Source organism: Cinclus cinclus, chromosome 6, assembly GCF_963662255.1.
Source record: "Cinclus cinclus chromosome 6, bCinCin1.1, whole genome shotgun sequence".
Taxonomy (NCBI): domain Eukaryota; kingdom Metazoa; phylum Chordata; class Aves; order Passeriformes; family Cinclidae; genus Cinclus; species Cinclus cinclus.
Genome location: NC_085051.1, coordinates 60,885,446 through 60,907,959, shown reverse-complemented (window position 1 = coordinate 60,907,959; position 22,514 = coordinate 60,885,446). Strand labels below are relative to the sequence as shown.

Genomic DNA, 22,514 nt, shown 5'->3' with positions numbered 1-22,514 from the left:
GCCAGGCTGGACATTGGGGTTGGAGCACCTGGGACAGTGGGAGGTGTCCCTGCCATGGCAGGGGTGGGATTTAAGGTCCTTTCTTGAAACCATTCTGGGATTCTATTCTGTGATTCTAAACCTCTTTGGTGCCTCCAGAAAGGAGGATCACTGCTCACCTCTCTACCAGCAAACTCAGCAGCTCCTGGGGCTTGCAGAAGGAGCGGTAGGTGGTCAGGAAAGTCCGAACGAAATTGGGATCTGTGAGGATGCAACAAGGAAATGGCAGCAGTGGGTTTTTATCCGGTCGCAAAAATATCAGAAATAAAATACAAAGAAATAATTTCATGTGGAGAAAAGACAATGAGGTTGTAAGGCAGGCACGGTATTGGAAAACCACCAGAAACGACAGTGCTTGGGAGACCTTCCCTCAGTCGTGCATTTCCCTGAAAAGCAGAGCACTGCACATGCAATGTTCTCTTACAAGCCGTGTCTCAGCCCTCCCCGAGCACCTCTGCTCCTGGGCAACTTTAACACAAATTTAAAAAGTGCCAGCAGCAGCAGCAGCAGCTTCCCCTCGCACCCCACAACTGAGACCCAACTTCTTCCTCAGCATCAGCACTTCATGAACTCCTTGAAGCTTTCACTTCTGTGCTCTCAGCCAGTGAAAGGCTGAAAAATGCTGATTGTGAGCTGCATCCACTTCAAACCAGACACTGCTCACAGTGGGCAGGCTGAATGTAATAAATAGAAAAACACTGTAAAGAAAATAAATACTGTAAAGAAAATAAAATAAATAAATAAATACTGTAAAGAAAATACAGATGATAAATACTGTAAAGAAATTAAATGTAAAAACACTGTAAAGAAAATAAATACTGTAAAGAAAATACAGATAATAAATACTGTAAAGAAAATAAAGATGATAAATACTGTAAATAAAATAAATATAAAAATACTGTAAAGAAAATAAATACTGTAAAGAAAATAAAGATGATAAATACTGTAAAGAAAATAAATATAAAATTACTGTAAAGAAAATAAATATGATAAATACTGTAAAGAAAATAAATACTGTAAAGAAAATACAGATAATAAATACTGTAAAGAAAATAAATATAAAAATACTGTAAAGAAAATAAATACTGTAAAGAAAATAAAGATGATAAATACTGTAAAGAAAATAAATATAAAAATACTGTAAAGAAAATAAATACTGTAAAGAAAATAAAGATGATAAATACTGTAAATAAAATAAAGATAATAAATACTGTAGAGAAAATAAATATAAAAATACCGTAAATAAAGATAATACTGTAAATAAAATAAAAAAATACTGTAAATAAAATAAATATTAAAAATACTGTAAATAAAATAATTATAACCTTGTTTTCTTCCTTGACAGAACCTCAGCCTGTAACACCTCCATTGCTTTGGCCATGAGAAAACATGAAACAAAATTTTTATTTATTTTTTTTTTTTAGGGGATGAAAGGTTTGCAACCCAAAATTTTCTTACAGCTTTGCCTGCAAAGTGATTTAACAACATATTTTTACTCCCTGCATATCTTACTTTCCATTTCATTACAAGCAGAAAAAAGCTCAGCAAACTAAAGATAAAAGGATTAACTTCCTCCCTGGAGTGGTTTCAATCTGGTCTTTTTAATATTTTTAAAGAATTTTTAATATTCTTTTTAATTTTTGTTGTGGGATAGGATTAGGAGTAAAATGAGGGTATAAAACTTAAAGGGTGTAAAGAAAATTTTTATTAATAACACAGAGGAATCATAAATTTAGAATAAACTTTTAGACTACTTTTTTTTGGTACACTGTTTTAAACAAAAAATACACAGAAATATTTTAGTTATTAACTTAAGAATAATTTTAACTTATTCTTAACTTATAATTTTTTATTATTAACCTATTTTATTATTATTAACTTATAATTAATTTTGACTTATTATTTTTAACAGAAACAGTTATGAACGCAAGAATAATTTTAACTTATAATTAACATATAATTATTATTATTAACTTTATTATTATTAATGTAACTTATAATTAATTTTAAATTACATTAACTTAAGAATTTTTTTTTAGTTCACTTTAGGGAGAGGAGTCTTTTTTTGTTAGGTTATAAGGATTTTTCTTACAAGAGGGAAAAAATCTATTTTTTTCATGGCTTTATTCTTTATGAATAGCAGTTGCTTGGGAATATGAAATTGTGAATTACAATTCAACAATTTTACTGCTGTAAATTTTCAGTTACAATTGTGAATATTGATTGTCAATTGCAATTCACAATTTTACTGTCATCAATTTGCAACTACAATTCAATTACAATTTTGAACTGAATTCCAATTTTGAATTTTGAATTCAATTTCAATTAAAATTTGAACTGAAAATTGACGACAGTAAAATTGTGAATTGCAATTCTGAATTGTAACTCACAATTTTATTGCTGTAAATTTGCAATCACAGTTCAATTATGATTTCAAATTGCAACTCACAATTTTACTGCTGTAAATTTTCAATCACAATTAAATTATAAATTTGAATTACAATTTACAATTTTACTGCTGTAAATTTTCAATCACAAATTATAAATTTGAATTACAATTTACAATTTTACTGCTGTAAATTTTCAATCACAATTAAATTATAAATTTGAATTACAATTTACAATTTTACTGCTGTAAATTTTCAATCACAACTAAATTATAAATTTGAATTACAATTTACAATTTTACTGCTGTAAATTTTCAATCACAGCTCAATTACTATTTCGAATTGCAACTCACACTTTTACTGCTGTAAATTTTGAATCACAGTTCAGTTATGGTTTTGAATTGCAACTCACAATTTTAGTGTCATAAATGGATTTACAATTCAATTACAGTTTTGAACTGCAGCTCACATTTTCACTGCTGTAAATTTGCAGTCACATTCCAATTACCATTTCGAATTGCAACTCACAGTTTTACTGCTGTAAATTTTCAGCTGCAATTTTGAATTACGATTTTGAGTCGCGATTCACCATTTTACCGCTGTAGATTTTCGATCACAATTCAATTACGATTTTGAATTACAATTCACAATTTTACTGTCGGCCCTCTCCCAAGTCCCAATTAATCCAAAGCCACTCAGCCATGAACGAGAAGAAAAGAAGAAAAATCCAAGACCAAAAGCAAGCACCAAGAACAAAACCCAACCTCACCCTACCTGCGTACATATGGTAGGTCAACCTCTCGATGAGCTTCACCACCGTGCCGCCTTTGATGATGGGAATGCCGTTCCCGCTCTGCAGATTATCCTCAAAAACAATGTTATCCTCGGAGTCCTCCACCACGAAGCGATAAACGCTGGGGCTGGGCAGCCTGAGGGGCTGCTCGTTCTCCTCCTGCAGCAGCACCGAGTCCAGCATCCTGTCCAGGGTGCTGCGGTACTGCAGCGAGATCAACGCCGCCATCCACGCGCTCTTCTCCTCGGCCGACCTGGCGGCGAACAGGACGCCGCTGTCGTCCTTGGACACCAGCTCGAAGGCGTGCCTGTACTCCACGGTGTCCTCCTTGTCCACCACCTGCATTTTCCTCATGACGATCTTCTCCTTGAGCCTGTACTCGGCGCTGCTGTAGCCGGGCAGCCGCGACTGCCCGTGGTTGGTTTTGCAGCTGATCATCAGCCCGTCGAAGAGGAAGACGTGGCGCTCGTGTTTGGCCCCGATTTTTGTCAGTCCTCCTTCCATGATGAACTCGTTGCAGCATTGGCCGATGTCTTTGCCTTCCCAGCCGTCGATGTTTTTCTGGATCTCGTTCATTTTCTTGATGGCCAAGTGTTTGCTTCGGATCTGCCGGCGATAGAAGCGACAGACCGGCTCCCTTGAAGGAAGAACAGAAGAAGTCACAGTGGGCACGTCCCAGATTTGCCATCCCGAAAGACTAAAATAATCAACGGAATGAATTGCTTAAATCGTGATTTGTTTTGCCCTCAAAATCAAGTTCCAGCTAAGCCACGTGCACCTCTTTGGCTGGGAAGGAGTGAAATATTCGCATTATTCTTACAAGAGAGGCGTGAAGGTTTTGGGCTGCTGCTCCATCTACAAAGAAAACTGGCTACAAGACATGCCTTGAAAAGGAAATACAGAGGATTTCTCCCAGGAAAAGGTGATTTATGTCCCTCCCTGCCAGCTGGGGGAAGGCAGGGAGGTTCTGGGGGTGCTTACCCAGGCCGGCGCCGCGGGGAGTGCTTGCTGTAAATGCGCTCCATGCTGCACTGCAGGTTCAGGAGGGCAGTGATGGCTTGTTTGAGGCACTCCCTGTCCTCTTCATCCTCACTGCATTCCTGCAATTGCTGGGACAGAACAAACATTTATTTTCTTTTGGATTCGATTAGTTTCTGGTAGGGTAAGGAGACAGAAGAACCTCCTCGCGCGGTGTTAGCGGCAGCGCTCGGTGAAATCGGTGATTTCAAGTCAGTGACTTTATACAGAGCCCCACTTAAAACTAAAAATATTTGTCAGAGGTTCAGGAAAAATCAGTGGATACTCATCAAGTTCAGAAAGATCACTCTTTACACCCTTTAATGCTATTTTGCTTGTTATCTCATCAGTAACACCCTGTTCTAACTGGTTTGATTCAAGGGTTTGAAGGTTTGAAATAGCCAAGGATTCAGTGCTGGTTTATGGAATTCATGAGTCCACCTCAACAATCCAAATTTAAGACAGAAGGACCAAGACTCTCTTTGTTTGTTATCATCTTTCATTCTGACACCTTCAGCAAACTCAAGAAGAAATATTAATTTTGCACAGAGCAAACAGTAAAAGCAAGTCTTAAATTCAAGATCTGCTACTACAGGAAAATGTAAAAACAGTGAAAACAAACAATTCTTCTTTGTATAAAGACTAAACCCATCTTTACCACTCAGCAGAAACTTCCTGAATTAAGAAATCCCACAGATTTTCATAAAGTCTCCATCCACTTGGTAGCAACATGCTTTGAGCAAAACCTAAAACTTCCTTTTTTTGGTTCCTTAAGGTGGTACCTAAAAAAAAACTATGAAAAAACTTAAAAAAAATGGAGATTTTTTTTTTCTTTTTAACCTTTTTCACATCTAAGATCATCTGAACTGCCCATGGCAGGGGTTGGAATGAAGTGGGTTTTAAGGTCCCTTCCAACACAAACCAGTCTGAGATTCTGTGAATTTTTGGAAGGAAAATTCAAGCTATTAAACTGGTGGGCAAAATTATGACAACTTGCCATGGGATAATCTCTGTTTTACCTCCAGACTTGAAGAGAAATCTTCCTTACACTCACTGGCATGGCAGAATCCTTCTTTTCCTTTCCCCACTACGTTCCCTCAGCAAGGATCCCTCAGCTTCTTCTAAAAGTAATTGAGAAAACAGGATTTGACCACATTGGTCCACTCCCATGTTGTTTAAATTACTGAATTTTTAGTTTTCCATGCCTAAACAATCTCCATGTTCAAGAAAGGAAGAATTTTGTGGCTCAAAATTTCTGGGAAGCTGAGGAACAGTACAGGGAAGGGAAAAAATCAGATGTCTACCCATGGAAATTCTACATTTCATTGCAGCCAGAAATGCAAAGAACATGGAAATGGTGTGAAATGCAGAATCCTAAAGGTGGGAGAAGAGACTGAGAGATCATTTCAGATGTTGCTGGATGAGAACAAGAGTCATGAGCAGGAATCAGGGATAATCCTGTGCCTGTGAGAAGAAGGATTCAGGATTCCATGCAGGACCTTGATCCCTTTGCTCAGGCTCTTTTTTGGTTTTTTCCACCAAGGAGGAAAAGTTCTACAGCTTGAAAAAAAAATTCAGGTTTTTTACACTTTAATTTTATTATTGCTGCTTTGGAAAAAAAAAAACAACAAACAAACAAACAAAAAAAACCCCACACCAAGTATTGAGGTATTGAGGTCTGTGTTTCAGTAAATCATTATTTTATTCACCTCCCAATTCAGAAGGGGTTTTTGGTAACTTCTTCAAGGAGTAAGTCTTAATCTCAGCTTCTCTCCCTACTGAAACTGTAAAAATATGAGTGTTTTGTTGCTTTTTTGCTTTCATTTTGCTCTTCTTCAACCATAATTCCTAGAGGCAAATGCAATGGTAACAGAGAAGCAGTACCACCAGTTTTTAAAGTTATATATTAATGATGTTGAATAAATGTTTTTTTAATCCCCAAAACCACCCTGCTTTCTGAAAATCCCTGCTGTATATTCAGGATTTTTACAAAGTACAACATGAAATGCAAATTTGAAACCTGTAACTAATAGGAAGACAACAAAATACTCTGGATTGACCATTTCTACAGGGTGATATTTCAGATTTCTGTTCCGTGCTCACAAGGTTGTGAGACAGCCAAGTGTCAGATTTTACTCAGAAATCTCACACACTGTGGATAAAGGTCAAATTTAAATCTTTTCACTGCTAAAATGATCATCTTTCATGCAGCACCCTGCTGTATCATCCTTTAAAATAAATAAAAACACGACAAAATGATTTTTTCCAGGCTTCAGTTATGAAAAATAGGATAACTCTGCTCAATAGGGCAATCCCCTAAAAAGGGAAAAATACAACATATTTTACATTTGTAAAACCAGTCTGAGGTTCAGAGCTGTGGCAGCACGTGGTTTCATCCTTAAATTTCATCCTGATGCACTTTGCCAGCTCTAAGACACGCTGGGTCATTAATTCTCCTTTTTAATTCATTATCCATTTATTAATTATCCATTAATCACTGGATCACTGCCCCAATTCTGCCTTCTCAACCTGAAAGATTTTCAGAAGTTCCAGAGAATTATCCCATGCAGGAGATGATTATGGAAAGGGAAGTTCCAAGACACTCTTCTGATGAAGAATTTTTCTCTGATATCCAATATAAACCTCCACTAGCAGAGCTCAACCCTCCTGTGACGAAGTTGTAGAAAATTAAAAGTTGTTGGGATTTTTTTTTTTAGAACTTTTCTGCACTGTTTTCTAAACTGAGTATTACTAGAAATGCTTGAAAGTTGAAAATTTACTGAAATCACACATATTTAGGTGCATTGGAAGCTGTCCCTGCCCATGGCAGGGGGTGGAACCAAATGATCTTTAAGGTCTCTTCCAACCCAAACCATTCTGGGATTTAAACCTTTCTGCAAAATATTGGCAATCCATTCATTGGAGATGGGTCAAAAATAAAACATCCTTTGTTTTTACTTATTTAAACCAGGATATGCAAAAAATCACAGCAGACATAATGAAAACAAAAGTGAAATTAAGCAGAATTAAAAAAAAAAAAGTGTGCTAAATATTAACTACAGACCTGGTATTAACACAAGTCCTAGAAATATTTAGGATGGATTAGAAATAAATTTTATTTTCCCCCTGCATACAAGTAAATCCTTTGAAACACAAAGGAAATCCCTATAACTCACCTGTACAGCATCAGATTTTACAGTGAGAACCTCAAAGAATAATTTCTGTAGCTATTTCTAAATGTCAGCTGTAGCCACAGGGTGTTTTGCCCATTTAATTTAAGTTAATCACTGTTAGTTAATTATTAATTTACCCTTAAAGCATGACAAACTCTCCCCACACAATAGGGCAAACAGAACCTTTTTTACATTATCCTCAGCTAATTCCAGTTAGGACTCAGGACAAATGGTTGAATATTAAGAATGGATTATTCTGAAATAATAAACTGCAGCTGAAGTGTGACCTGAGACTGAGAATTCTGACTGAATCTTGCTTAGCTTTTTCTGAATGGACAAAAAATTCGGAACTCACAGAGAGAAGAAGTTAGATTTGTGTACTAAATTTTTAACTATATTAGAACTCAAGTTCAATAAAGATTTGTTTAATAAAATGTAGTTCAAATGTTTATACGAAAGCAGCAGATGCTTTTTAAGATTTTTTTAAAATATGTTTTTACTTTTCAAAAATGAAGTAACCAGTGTCAAATAATTTTAATTTTCAAAGGGAGTAAGGAAAATGCAACCACCTATTTTAAAGTTCAGATTCTGTACAATAATAATTCTTTTCAGTCACAAATGAGAGCGTGGCTCAATTTACCTGCAGCAACTCAAAGTAGTGCAAGCAGTGATAAACTGGGATCAGCATGAGGCGAGGCAGGACATACTGGACAGCTTCCTTAAATCCTTCAGCTGTGGACTGGAAAGGAAAAAAAAAACCAGGATTATTTACACTGAAATACTCAGAATATTCACTGTGCTCCCACTATGTCCAATATCCCATAGAAATATGGAGGCCTCATTGGGTACTGAAAACAGAAACTGAGAATCAAAGGTTTATCACTTCAAAAATGAGAAATATTTTCCATTCCCAGTAGTTGACTAAGGCAGTAATTCAGGTTGCAACATGAGATTTTTTTCCAAGGTGAAATTCCTGCCATCTTCCATGGAATAACTGCTGAGGAGCAACTGAATTACCTCAGGGTCAAAAACGAGGTCCAATTCACTGACACCTGACTTGAATATCAATTTAACCTGGAATAAAAGAATTTAATTCCAGCTTTGAGCTTTAAATTTAGTAGTGAAGGAGTCAAAGAGCATTCCTTACTCAGTCCCCAAGGAGAATTTAAGAGTGAGATGTTCCAGCTCACCAAGGGCTCAGAGCTGGAGAGGAAACTCTCCCTGAAGGAAGGGCTCAGAGGGATCTCATCCTGCAGAGATGTCCCAGCACCACAAAACTGGGCTGAACTGGGAGCACCAGTGACTCATCACTTGCTCAGCAACTTCTCTAAGAGCATTTCTGAACACCAGCTCAGCCTGAGCAGCATCTTTAATTAATAAATCAGCTACACAGGCAGAAGGAAGTAATAAAACAATCAAAGAATCACAGATTATCCTGCTGGGCAGCAATGATTAAGAAATTGCTGAAGAATTATTCCAGAAAAAGCACCAGTCACAGCCTCAGTGCTGAAGGAGGTTTGGATATGCATGGGAGGAAATGAAAATATGGTGTTTGTGTGCCTGTGGTTGGCTTTAAAAGGCAAAATAAAAGTGGCAGTGTGAGAATTCACCCTTTGTTCTCATATAAGATGTGAGGAGAAAAAAAAACCTGCAAAACACTCGTGGATGGCTCAGAGCTGTGCCATGTTTTTACAGCAAGAGGCAAAGTCAAAATATCTCACACTGAATAAAGGGCAGGACCTCGAGGATTTCTTCCTTAGTTAAAAACAAAGAATTACTGACAGAATTCAAACCCTTGAAATATGAGATCTAAAGCCATCCAGTATTTCTCATTTGCACTCACCTGGAAGTGGAGAGCCACGGCAGGTTTAGCCATTAAGTTATTAAAATGCTCATGAAATTGTGGAGAGAGAATATCCTGGGACAAGGTTTCATATGGATCAAAGGCCTGCTCCTAAATAAAAACAGAATTATACACAGAAGTGAAGGATCCAAGCTATTGCTGTCCCATTTCCTTTAGTAAGCTGACGGAACTTTCCAAGAAAATATTGATTTGGCAAAATAAATATTGAGTAAACCACAAGCTTATTTCACTTCCAGCTTTTAAATACCCATAATTTTCTTGGCATCCCTCAACCTTCCTATCTTTACGGCCAACACAAACTCTGTTGTACTGAAGCAGTGGGAACCAAGAAAAGTTTTTGCTTTTCATCCCATTTCACATGGAATGGCAATTTTACCTCCTCTTTGCCCAGAAAGATGGACAATGTGGAGACTTGGGACACTTTCCAGGAAAAAACATCTCATCTGGGACAAAGCAAGCAGTCTCAGGGGAAAGTCAAGTGACATAAAGGATTTAGATGCAAAAATTATGGTTCTGTTTGGAGTATCCAGCTGTGATTCCACAGGATCAGCTACAGCAGGATGGGATGGAAACCTGGCTGTGCAGGAATTCCTGCAGGAATCATTCCTGGATGTGCAGGAATTCCTGCAGGAATCATTTCTGGCTGTGCAGGAATTCCTGCAGGAATCATTCCTGGCTGTGCAGGAATTCCTGCAGGAATCACTCCTGGCTGTGCAGGAATTCCTGCAGGAATCATTCCTGGCTGTGCAGGAATTCCTGCAGGAATCATTCCTGGATGTGCAGGAATTCCTGCAGGAATCATTCCTGGCTGTGCAGGAATTCCTGCAGGAATCATTCCTGGCTGTGCAGGAATTCCTGCAGGAATCATTCCTGGATGTGCAGGAATTCCTGCAGGAATCACTCCTGGCTGTGCAGGAATTCCTGCAGGAATCATTCCTGGCTGTGCAGGAATTCCTGCAGGAATCATTCCTGGATGTGCAGGAATTCCTGCAGGAATCATTCCTGGATGTGCAGGAATTCCTGCAGGAATCATTTCTGGCTGTGCAGGAATTCCTGCAGGAATCATTCCTGGATGTGCAGGAATTCCTGCAGGAATCATTCCTGGATGTGCAGGAATTCCTGCAGGAATCATTTCTGGCTGTGCAGGAATTCCTACAGGAATCATTTCTGGCTGTGCAGGAATTCATACAGGAATCATTCCTGGATGTGCAGGAATTCCTGCAGGAATCATTTCTGGATGTGCAGGAATTCCTGCAGGAATCACTCCTGGCTGCGCAGGAATTCCTACAGGGATCATTTCTGGCTGCACAGGAATTTCTGCAGGAATCATTCCTGGCTGTGCAGGAATCCCACAGGGATCATTCCTGGCTGTGCAGGAACTCCCACAGGGATCATTCCTGGCTCCCAGCAGGGCTGTGCCAGGGCCTGTCAGGCTGATCCCAGTCCCTGCAGACTCCTGGGGCTGCTTCACTCCTGAGTCACTGCTGGGATCAGCACATTCCTCTGCTCATCTCAGTGCTTGCCAGGCTGCTGGATTTGGGAATACCAACCCCACAAAAGGCTTGTTTGAACACTGGGGAAGTCTCAAGTCACAGTGGGACCCACAGTGCAAATCCACTGCAGGAGCCAGGCCAGTATTTCCTGACTCTGTGCTGTCAACTGGAATTTTTTTACATTTTTACTGCATTTATAAGTGGTTTTAGTTTCTTCCACTTAGACTTCAACCAGTATTTTTATGTTTTGGGCTTGTTCTATGAACATGAGATTAAAATGAACTGCATTAGGGATCCTCCCCAAGAGATTTATTATTTTAAAAGGGTTTTATGCTTGCAGTGCTGCAAAAGTGACTGCAACATGGCATTCTGGAATACTGAATTTGATGGCTTTTGGCTGAAGGAGAGCAGGGATAGATGGGATTATTGGGAATTCCTGACTGGGAGGGTGGGAAGGCCCTGGAATAGAATTGCCAGAGCAGCTGTGGCTGCCCCTGGATCCCTGGCAGTGCCCAAGGCCAGGTTGGACATTGGGCTTGGAGCACCTGGGACAGTGGGAGGTGTCCCTGCAATGACAGGGATGGGACTGGAGGGGATTTAAGGTCCCTTCCAGGCCAATCCATGCTGGGATTCTGTGGAAGCCTCACCCTGATGATTACACATTATCCATATGAATTATCTCAGTGCAGGATATGGCCCTGGATTGGTGTTTGCCCATCTCACCCCCTTGGTGTGTGCACTGCTCCCCACCTTTACTCCTCTGTGGATACTTAAAATTCCTCTTAAGGAAACACAAACACCAGAAAACAAATTTACAATCCACTGACAACTGTTTTATCAGCTGCCTTGTCAAGATCCCTTCAAAGGAAGCAGAAATCCTCTGCCCTGTTCTGAGGCTCTCAGAACCATCTCCCACTTTTGGGTGGCAGTTTCTGAATTTCCTCCACACCACCAAAAAATATTTTATTTTCCCCATACACAAAATTAATGTTTTATTTCCCCCACACTTCCTGATCTCAAAACCACAACAATATTTATGTTTTTTAAACCTTCCAGGGACCTGAAGCAGTAAAAAACAGGCAAAGCAGGAAGATTCCAGCTTGCAAGGGTTGTTTGGTTTTAATTATCCTTCCCAAGAAGTTGAAGGACCTTTTTAATGGAAACATTAAATGAAAACCCTGGCAGTGAGATAAGCAGAGCAAATAAACACTTCACTTTCCTATCTCTCTTTAATGATTCCTTTTGCAAACACTGATAGAAAGATGATCTCACCCTGTGACATGATCAAATCAACAGCTCAGTTATTAAGCAGGTCTTGCCCCATATTAACTGAATTAATAAATTCAAATATATTATCTTCATAAAAAGCTTGCAAAAACAATCTGGACTTCATTTCCTCGTCAAGTTTTTCAGTGAATGAAAAATCAGATGAGATTTTCAGTCATTGAAAAAGATTTGTTTCCTTTAAAGAAAAGGATGACTCAGAGCAGCTTTTGCAATAAAATCAGATTTTTTTTTTCCCCAGGATAATGCTGTACTATTTCAGATTTAAGGGGTTTATTTTTTCAGTTTCAATATTATAACTACTTTAATCCATTGATCAAACACTTCTCCTTATCATTATAAAGCAATTATGCTTCAATAACTGCTAAGACTTGGTCGACTGGACTTTCCTACATGAGTGGTTTATTGCAGCAATGCCAAGAAAACTTTATGGTCTATTCCTACAGGAGTGGCACCTGTGCCCAAAAATCACTGTTTTTCACAGCCACTAAAATGAAATAACTCCCCAGGTGGTACTGGGGTGTTCATGCAATCCTCAGACCTTAAAAATGGAAGATACAGAAAAACGAAAGGGAAGTTTTATTTTTTTTTTTAATAAACATAATTTTGAGATAAAACCAAAAATTTTCCATTCACCACGTGGTTCTCCTGGTGCATTCTGTCAGGTCAGAACAACTCATTGGTTCTCTCTCTAATAGTGGTTTGTATGATTGCTGTCATGTTGTAGGGCCAAAACCTGGGATTAATACACATCCCAAGGAAAAGCAGATTCCATTTAAACCACATCCAACAACTGCAAAACTTCCATCCCTAGCTTGGTCATCCACTCCAAGAGGTTTCTCCCCAGACAATTCAAACTGTGTGGTTTATTCTAAGCTGAACTGTCCTCTTGCCTCAGATGCTGCTTTTTCCCGTGTACCTCCCTGGTGAATTCCAGAGTCATTTTGCACCTATTTTCAGGAATTCTGACTAAACTGAGCTCTATCCCACTTCAGCTTTGTGACTCCCTTCTGTATTTCATAATAGTTTTAATATGGAGTATTTCAGAATTAAAAAAAAAAAAAAAACAAAAAACAACCTTCCAGTATTTCAGTGCCCATTCAAAACAAACTGAGAAAATAATTAATAACCTTCCAGTATGAGCCACACCAATGCCAGTGCAGTGTTTTCCTTTATTCTTACTCTTTAATATCTATTCTAGAGCTCAGTGGGTATCAACAGCACCTTTGCTACAATCCTGAGCCATAAATTGCTGCTTTGATACTTCATTCCTTCCTGGAGTCCCTGCTCCAGTCAGGTATTTTCTATTCCAGAAGTCAAACAATGCATTTGATTTAAAACTCTGGTTGGAGTCATTTAATAAAAATAAACATAAAAAACTCCCAAACCACCCCAATAAAACACCAAACCTCTGCCAGGTCCTCAAAGCAGCTGCCAGCCAGAGGGTGAGGGCTGCTCTCATCTGTCATTTCCACAGTGTCCTCAATCAATCCCAAAAGCTTCACTGTCAGCTCATGGATGTCTGAAATGTTGCTGAATATCACATCAATGTCCTGCAAACACAAAACATGGCTGAGTCCTGCCTGGGATAATTTATTTGGAGCATGTAAATACTGGAGTTTTGTCTGAACCAGAAGGTAAGTGGAGAGGAGCCAACAAAAAAAAAAAAAAAAAAAGCAAGGAAAAGTTAAATTCTGTGCTCTTCCAGTCCTCCAAGCTTCCCTGAGCACATCCAGCCTTGCCCAATTTGCACAGCATCCTTCCCAGGACAGGCAGGGATCTGGACAGGCACTCCTGGCCTTTCCTGCTGTCCCTGATCCCTCTGCTCCTTCTTGTCCCACAGAACACAGCAGGAGAGAGGTGATTTACAGAAGGAATTTACAGCAGCTCCAAGCCCAGATCCTCTAAACCACAGCTGCAGAGTTGGGAATGGAGCAGGAACTGGCAGCTCCCTTCCCAAATTCTGTCTGTAGATTTTCAATTCTCCACATTCAATGAGGGAGCCCCTTCCAGTGTCCTGGATTCCTCCTCTGATCCCTCTGAATTCCCTGCTCAGAAATTTCTCTGCCCCAACCTCCCCCTGACCTCCTGCCACTGCCCAGACCATGGCAACCCTCTTGTGGGAACACAAAATCCTGAAATTTCCCATACCCATTCCCAAAAGAATATTCCTCAACTCCCAAATATGGCTCCCTTCTCCTCCCATCACCTTCACTGGAATTCTGCCCCCACATCTGCACAATTCCATCAACTCCTGAGGAATCTCCACACCCAGCTGGAATGGGAATGGCTCCTGCTGCCTCTTTTTAACCTGCTGGTATCACCTAAAAATCCCAGTTCAGGTTCTGCTCTCCTGTGCCACAGGAAGGATCCACCAATCCTTCCTTTACCCACCCTGAGAACAGAATTTGCCACACAGACAATTTCAATCAAATATTTCAATCGTTTATCAAACAGTGACTCCCTTCACAGTTACAGAATCCACAGCCAAGAGCTGTTTTAACTGGAATTTCTGCAGATAAGAGGTAAGCTGTAAATGTCAGTTCAAACATTCACTGCACATGCAGGTAGATGACTTCATTTTTGTGTTAAGCAAAAGTGAAGCTATTACCAAAATGACCAAAATAATCCAGCTACTGCTGGTATCTGACAGGGAATTGTGTCCATTAAGTTCCACTCCCATGCTGTTAATGGCAATTCCCCCCACTGGATTTCACCCACAGACAGCCCATTACTCACTGACAGACAATAAATCGAATTTGATTTCACCTCCAACACAGTTAATGCAAAATGGGTGAGTTCTGGCTGCTAATGGGGCAATTAGCATTGCTCATCAATAAAGGACTCACGTGAGGTGTGAAGAGTCTCCTGTTGGACAGAAAAGCTTCCCGAAATACTTTGATGATCAGGTTCAGCTCCCTCAGGTACTGCCTTTCTTCTGCAATCTCATTTCTCACCAGGTCGTAGTAGTTGAGCTCCCCAGAAGAAGAGGGCTCGTCCTCACACAGAGAAACCAACCCAATCTCATCCTGATCAAACATATCCATCAAAACCTGCCAAAGAAATCCAGAGAATTACACCCAGACAGATTTTCACACTTGGCTCCAGCTCATCTATTTCAATGTATTCAGAGAAATCCTTGGAGTTTTTAATACAATCCTTGCTGTGTTCGCTTTCACAAGGGAGTAATATTTCAATTTTGGCAGCAGGAGGCTGCAGCAGTTGCCAAAGCCATTTTCCCTCTTGGAAGTGAGCACGACCTAGAAAACAAGTTACAATTCATGCAGAATCAACTTGGAAAACAAGGCATCTTGCATAAGCCTTGGACAAAACCTCCTGCTGAAGATAAAACCGAATAAAAATGTTTCTCATTTTAATGGGCACCAAAACTAAAGGTCTTTTCTGTGTTATGAAGGAGAGCTGCCATGACAAAGTGACATCAGGTGGGTGTGACAGCAGAGAAATAAAGGACAACATCATTTTCTGTCCTTGCAATCCTTGTAAAGGCTCCTGCTGCTCCCAAACTGACCCAGGCTTAACTTAAATTTCTGCTGTGACAGATGTGGCACAAACAAGGAGAGAAGCTTTGCCTTTGAGTAAAACCAGGCTCTCCTTCTGATGCTCCTCTGGACACACCTTCCAGATTAAATCAAATTTCACACATCATCTCTAAACACTGTTTTAATCCCAACCCCTTACCTTATCAGCACACATTGATACTTTAATATCCTGCTGGGAGATCTCAAAGTGTCGGATATTGAAAACATAATTTCCAGCCAGCTTTAAAATGTCAGCTGAGATGTATTCCAAGACAGCCACGATATAGAGAGAGACATGGTAATCCACCTTGTAGCCCAGGACCTCCTGCAAAGTGAGAACAAGAGAAAACAAATGGTATTTATTCCAGAAATTCATCTAGAATGACAATAAACACACCGAATTTTCAACTCAAAACTGATTTTGTCTGTGGTGATAATTTACAGTAATGGAACACCCAGGGCTGAGTACATCAAGTGGAAATTGGAACATCTGCCTGGAAGGAGATGCCTGTAAATATGTGTGCTATTTTGCAGTATTTTGCAGAGGAAAAGCTACAGGACTTGAAAATATCCCTCCTCGAAAAATGACAGTCCTAAAAATAGAATTCATTTAAGGAAGGCACTTCAGTGGAATTACTCCTGTATCTTAATTTCTGTCTGTGCTCATTGCAGGACTCTGACCCTACTGTGGACTCTTGAGAACAGAGCAGGTTCCACTTTCAAGGAATTATGGGATGGTTTGCACGGGAAGGGACCTTAAAGATGATCTCTTTTTTCCCCCCCTGCAATGCCAACCGAGCACTCCACACTCCATAAAACAATGGAATTTTAATAATGGAAGTCTGAACAGACAAAAACCAGGATGAATGAAGCACATTATCCTTGGGGACATGCACAGCTTGCACCATGCAGCCTTTTATCTGCCAGTAAATGCAGGTGACTTTGTGCACTAGAATGAGGCAGATTTATTCTCACTGTGTGCTGGTGCATTCTCTAAAAATCAGATTCTTGGCCTGTCTTCACACTTCTAGAGCAGATTTCACCAAAGAACACCAGTTTAGGTATTTAGGAAGATCTTAATTAACAGTTTTCTCTCTTGACAGCCCTTCCCCTCTCATCAGCTGGGAGGAATTGAGATGTTGTGTATGTGAACACAGCAAGAAGAGCTGAAAAAGTGCTTTAATTTCTGCTCATGCTCTAATAAGGTTTCCTCAGCAGCTGGAAACACCTCTGCAGATCTCTTGACTTTTAAACCTGACATTCAGCAGTGACTGAAAGGACACTGACACATCTTGGTTCAGAGTACACAAAGGAACAGGATCTACTTGCTCCCTCTTCTTCTATTTTGACTTCTGCAGCATTTTGAAATAAATAAAGGCATCAAAGCAGCGCTGCTAAAGTAGGGAAAGTATCTGAGCTTTGTTTATGTTAAAAACTAATTAATCCTATTTCAAGGTAGAGTAATGGATTAACACACTGATGTCTTGAACGTGATGAATTTAAGGATTTACTTTTATTACACACTACAGTAAATTCAGCTTTATGGCGATTCTTTACAAGAAGAGAAACTTCTTTCATTTCACACAAATTACAGAAATACATTCAAGGTCATGCTGTGGGGCAGCAAAGGTGAGAGGTACCTTGAGTAAAGGATGGATTTTGTCCACAGGGAGCAGGAGGGGGTTCCTCCTTTTCCTTTTCTCGATGGCAGACTGAGCGTCAGCGATCGCCCACTTGTCTATGGGGTGAGGAAACGTCTTCTGAACCCGCTCCTGCCCAACACAGAGAGCACTGACACCAACCACAGCCACCACACGTGCACATCAAACACAGCACAGCCAATTCCTGCCCCTCCAGGACACACAATTCTCCTCCTCCTCAGGCTTTGGAACACGTTTTCCTAATTGTCTCCTTAGCTAAACTGGCTTCTTTCTTTTCAGCGATCCCGAAGAACTTCCCTTCCCCAAGCACCAAGAACTCCTTCAAATCTCCTAAAATTAGATTTTTTTTCAAGAGCAGCAAGAAGGTTTCAGTCTCTACTTCCAGTGGAAGGTGTTCCTGCTATGGTAGGGAGCTGGATATGGATGGTCTTTTTATTTGGGGATTTTGTGAGACAAGGAGCCCAAAATACAAACACCATCAGGAAGTACTAAACAGTTTACAACCTACAAAAAAACAACCCAAGCTGATCTTGTTCCTATTTGAGAAAAGAGTGTAGTTTGCCCTACATCAGATCGAGTTTATGGCAGGAATGAAAAGCTGAAGGATGAGCTGGGAAAAAATAATGGTGAAATGTTTGTGTCCCTTTGATTAGAAGATTCTGCACATATTCCAAGGCCTAACAGGAGGCCCAAGGTCTTCAGAGAGGCAGATTTTATTAGAGACAGCTTTTAAATGTTTGCAGGTGACCATTTAATGCCCAACTCCCAGGATAACAGAGGGTGACATTCCCTCCTGGAGAGCAGCCCCCAAATGAGCCTTCCTGAGGATCCAACCAGGAGATCCTCCCAGAAATGGAGTTAAGGTGGCATTTAACCATCCTTCAGCTTGAAATCATGGAATTCCAGACTGGTTTGGGTTGGAAGGGACTTAAATCCCATCCAGTGCCACCCCTGCCATGGCAGGGACACCTCCCACTGTCCCAGGCTGCTCCAGCCTGGCCATGGACACCTCAGGGATCCAGGGACAGCCACAAAGTCCTGGTAGGAAGCTCTGGGCTTCCAACCCGCATTGCCCAAAATATCCCAATTAATTTCAGCAGTTCCAGAGGCAAAGCCTTGTTTTCCCAGGCTCCATCCTACCTCCACATCCTGCACAGTCCTTGGCTGGGCAATGCACAGCTTGTTCAGCAGCTGCAGGATCAGCTCCTCAATGTAGTAGAGGGAATCTTCCTTTGCTGACAGGTTGGGGTGAACCTGCTGCTGGACCTGGCCAAAAGAATTCAAGCTATTAGAACTTTTTTTTTTTTTTCCCATGGAAAGCTGTGCCTAAAAACGAATCTCAGCAAAAAGCAGGGTAATTTTGGATTGCAGTGCTGTGAATTCACACACTTTTAATATTTCTCCCAAGTTTTCCTCCGCAGTTAAGGTGGTAATTCCTATTCCTGCCAAGTTGGCACCTCTGTGGAATTACAAACCTTGTGTTTTGCCATGATGATGGGAAGGAGTGTCAAGCCAAGGCAGATTTCTGGCAGCACTGGAGTGAAACCATCCCTGTGGGTACCTCTGAGTTACTCATGCCCTGAATGAGTAACTGCAGTGACTGATGGAATCACTGCCTGCAGCAGCAGCTCACCCTGCCTGGGTGACTGAACAGAGGAGCAGCACAGAGCCACCAGGAAAAAGCAAGGAAAAGCTGACTCCCACCTCTGTCCAAGGCAAAGCAGGATAATTCCTTTTATCTCACTTCATGGAGATTAATCCCAGCTTTGGTTTCGCAGGTTAAACTAGACCAGACAACCCAAAGAGGCAATCTCAGCATGTGCCCACACAGAAAAGGGCTACAATTGACTCATCCTGGGTCAGCAGGGCTCTTTTTCCACTAAAAATCCTCCCAATCAAACCACCTCACCTTAAAAAGAGGAAAAAAAAAAAAAGAAAAAGCACTTAGGGGTTGGTCTCCATACTCAGTTTTCCCTGGCAGCCTCTCAGGCAGGAAAGCACTCACTAGATCTCAAACTATAGCCAAAAGATTGGTAAGGAATACAATCCAGGGAAATTCCCTCCTCTCCCCAGACAAACTCCATATAAATCACCTCAAAAACATCGTGTGACAGACTCACATTGGTATTCACAGGACAGAAACATCTTTGGGTTGAATTCTGAAATACAGGTACAGCCCCTTCCAAAACCCATGGAGCAGTTCCCAAAAACTGGGAGGGCTCTGAGGACTTCCTCCAAATTAAGGAGAATCCCAAAACAGTCTGGGTTTGAAAGGACCTTAAAAGATCATCCTGTTCCACTCCTGCCACGGCAGGGAAACCTTCCACTATCCCAGGGTGCTCCAAGTCCTGTCCAGTGGCCTTGGACACTTCCCAGGGATCCAGGGGCAGCCACAGCTTCTCTGAAAAACCTCCCCACTGTCAGAGCCAGGAATTCCCAATTCCCAACATCCCATCCATCCCTGCCCTCTGTGAGTCTCCTGTTATAAAGTTATTTTATAGCCCTGCAAACATAATTCTGCCTTCTGTGCCTCCAACATGAATCTGTGCTTTACACAACTGATTCCCAGCTGACACGGATACAAGATCCTGAAAAAAAACAGAATCCTCAAGAAAACCAAACCCACTCCTTGAAAACTCCTACTTAAGACAGCAGGTTTTCAACAATAGCCAGGGCATGTGGTGTTCTTCCTGAACATGAGAGTTTAATTCACAGAACAATGGCAAACCAGGAAGTGCTGGGTTAAGGTCCTGCCACGTGTCCCCTCGGAGAGCACCACCACATCAAGAGCAGGACCCAGCAAGGAAATAAAGTGAAATTCTGTGTCCCTGCAGTGAACCCTTAATGATGCTCCAGAGAACTGACAAGGACAGGAACAGCAAGAAGAGGAGGAAGATGAGAAGATGGGAACTCCCATTCCTGATCACACTGCAGCCCTTCTCCTCCCCCCAGTCACTCGTTTTAGACTTCACTGCACAAAAAAAATGACTTTATTTGTACCCGACTTCAATCCCCAGGGCTGAACAGCTCATGCCACACTCTCCTAAACTTCCTTGGGAGCACATGGATGTCCAGCATGCCTGAGGAGCAGCAGAAGAGCACAGAGCCCTCCTTAAATAGCAACAGGGAATCTCAGCTTCATTTCAGGAGCACAAATCGCAGAATCCTGCAATAGCCTGGCTTGGAAGGGACTTTTAACATCATCCAGTGCCACCCCTGCCACGGCAGGGACACCTCCCACTGTCCCAGGCTGCTCCAGCCTGGCCTCGGACACTGCCAGGGATATCCAGGGGCAGCCACAGCTGCTCTGGCAATTCCATTCCAGTCCTTCCCCACCCTCACAGCCAGGAATTCCCAATATCCCACCCATCCCTGCCCTCTGTCCATGTGAAGCCATTCCCTGTGTCCTGTCCCTCCATCCCTTGTCCCCAGTCCCTCTCCAGCTCTCCTGGAGCCCCTTTAGGTTCTGGAAGGGGCTCTGAGCTCTCCCTGGATCCTTCTCTTTCAGGATGAAGAACTCCAATGCTCCCAGCCTTTCCTCACAACTGTTCCATGCCCCAAATCATCTCCGGGGCTCTCTCTAAGTCCTGGAGTCAATTTTCCTTTAAAAGGAGCAAAACCAACAACAAAGCCCAACATCTCTTGTTTGAGACAACTCTCCCCAGAGGATTTACTGCCTGCAGCACCCTGGAAGGTCCCAGAGGTGCTTCTGCATTCCCTGGGTTTTAGAGAAGTTGTTTTGACACAAATGCTGAGAAGAAAAAAAAAATTTTGTATCAAGACAGCGTTTTTCAGAGCAAAACAAAAATCCTGTAATAAAAGCTGTGCACCAGCTCATCAAATCAGATGCCACTGGATGAAGGAGAGAACATTTACTCTGGACAGTACTTCCTAAATCCTGGCTGAGAGGACTGCAAAAGCAAGGAGAGACTGATAAAGCACTCAAAGGATGGAAACCAGCAGGAGGAATTACTGGGGATGTTACAGAAGGGACATTCACTGATCTCTGCTTCAGACTGAAATATCTCAGCACAATTGCATAAACTGGCAGGGAATAAACACACCAGAGCTACACAGCTGAATTCTGTTTGGTAATTGTTTCTTTTAAGGGTCAAAATACCCTTTAAAAACCCACAAGGTGAGCAGTCAGAGCTCTGCTGCAAGAAACTGAGCAGAAAGGAGCACAGAAAACAGATTTTTTTTTACTATTTTATCTCTGAAACAGCAGAATGTCTGAAGTCATTAAAGAGAGATTAGGATTAGCAGAAGTAACTAATTCAGTGTCATTTACACAGGTTTAGTCCAAGCTGTTTCAATTAAAAGAAATTAAATAAAGGTGCAAGAGTGGCATTTAAACTTGGCCTTAAGGCCTTTCTGGGGGACATAGTTTTCTTTTATGTTAAAATTCCTAAACTGCTCCTTCTCTTGCTCCTCAACTTTTCCCTATTCTTCCACCCTTCCAATGTGCATTTGATGAAAATCCTCAAAAGCTTCTCCTCAAAATTTCCTCTCAGTGAGATATTATTAATCCTCAGAGCAAGGAGTCTGTTCAGAGAAGATGAGGATGAAAACTTTTCATGGAGATAAATGGTATTAAAACCTTTTTTTTTTAAACCAATATAAATGGCAGGGTTAATCCTGAAGCTCAGGAATTCTGGATCTCAGACTTGGGGAAATCCAGAACTCAGAGCATAAAAGAAATTATCAAAGGGTTCCATTTGAAATGACAAAAAGCTGAGGGGGAAAAAAAATTGAGTCAAAGCTGCAAGGAACTTCTTTTTAGCCTTTTCTGACACAAACCAACAGCTTGGCTACAACACCTAAATATATTTTTACTTAATAGATTATTTTTGATAGTGAAAACACAGCCAGAAAGCTCCACTTGTTCCACAGTGAGCACATGAGCAAAATGAGATTTTTCATTTAAAAAACCCCCAAGAACAGAAAAACTGCCAAATCCATGATGTGCACATCAAGTCTGTAAGGCAGCACATTCCACCATAAAAATATGGATTCATATTCCTGAAATATTTGGTAAAAATATCCCAGTTTTCTAATCATATTCAAACCTACATTTTCAGAGACTGGAATTCCAGTATTCCTGAGACTTCAGACAAAAAGTTCCCATTTAAAAGTTTGTGTTTCAGTTCCTTCTTAACTTTTCTCTCCCAAAGATAACCCTGACCATGAGAAACACAAAACACCTGCTCCAGAAGCATTTTTAATCCCTCATCTGGATGATGCTCCAGAGGAAGAAAGGAACC

The 22,514-nt window shown here is 40.9% G+C and overlaps 1 protein-coding gene across 2 annotated transcripts in view; it reads right to left on the bottom strand.

Annotated features, from left to right (window-relative positions):
- The window catches only part of SOS2 (SOS Ras/Rho guanine nucleotide exchange factor 2), a 44,551-nt gene that overhangs the window by 14,960 nt on the left and 7,077 nt on the right, over positions 1–22,514 (bottom strand). The window contains exons 2-11 of one of the 2 annotated variants that reach the window (XM_062495836.1): positions 18,391–18,516; positions 17,230–17,361; positions 15,750–15,914; positions 14,900–15,103; positions 13,460–13,603; positions 9,253–9,363; positions 8,050–8,148; positions 4,201–4,328; positions 3,201–3,856; positions 159–240 (exon numbers count right to left, since the gene is read on the bottom strand). In XM_062495836.1, the coding sequence (XP_062351820.1) occupies positions 159–240; positions 3,201–3,856; positions 4,201–4,328; positions 8,050–8,148; positions 9,253–9,363; positions 13,460–13,603; positions 14,900–15,103; positions 15,750–15,914; positions 17,230–17,361; positions 18,391–18,516 (1,847 nt within the window). The remainder of the gene's footprint in view (positions 1–158; positions 241–3,200; positions 3,857–4,200; positions 4,329–8,049; positions 8,149–9,252; positions 9,364–13,459; positions 13,604–14,899; positions 15,104–15,749; positions 15,915–17,229; positions 17,362–18,390; positions 18,517–22,514) is intronic. The other variant, XM_062495837.1, reaches the window with a different exon arrangement.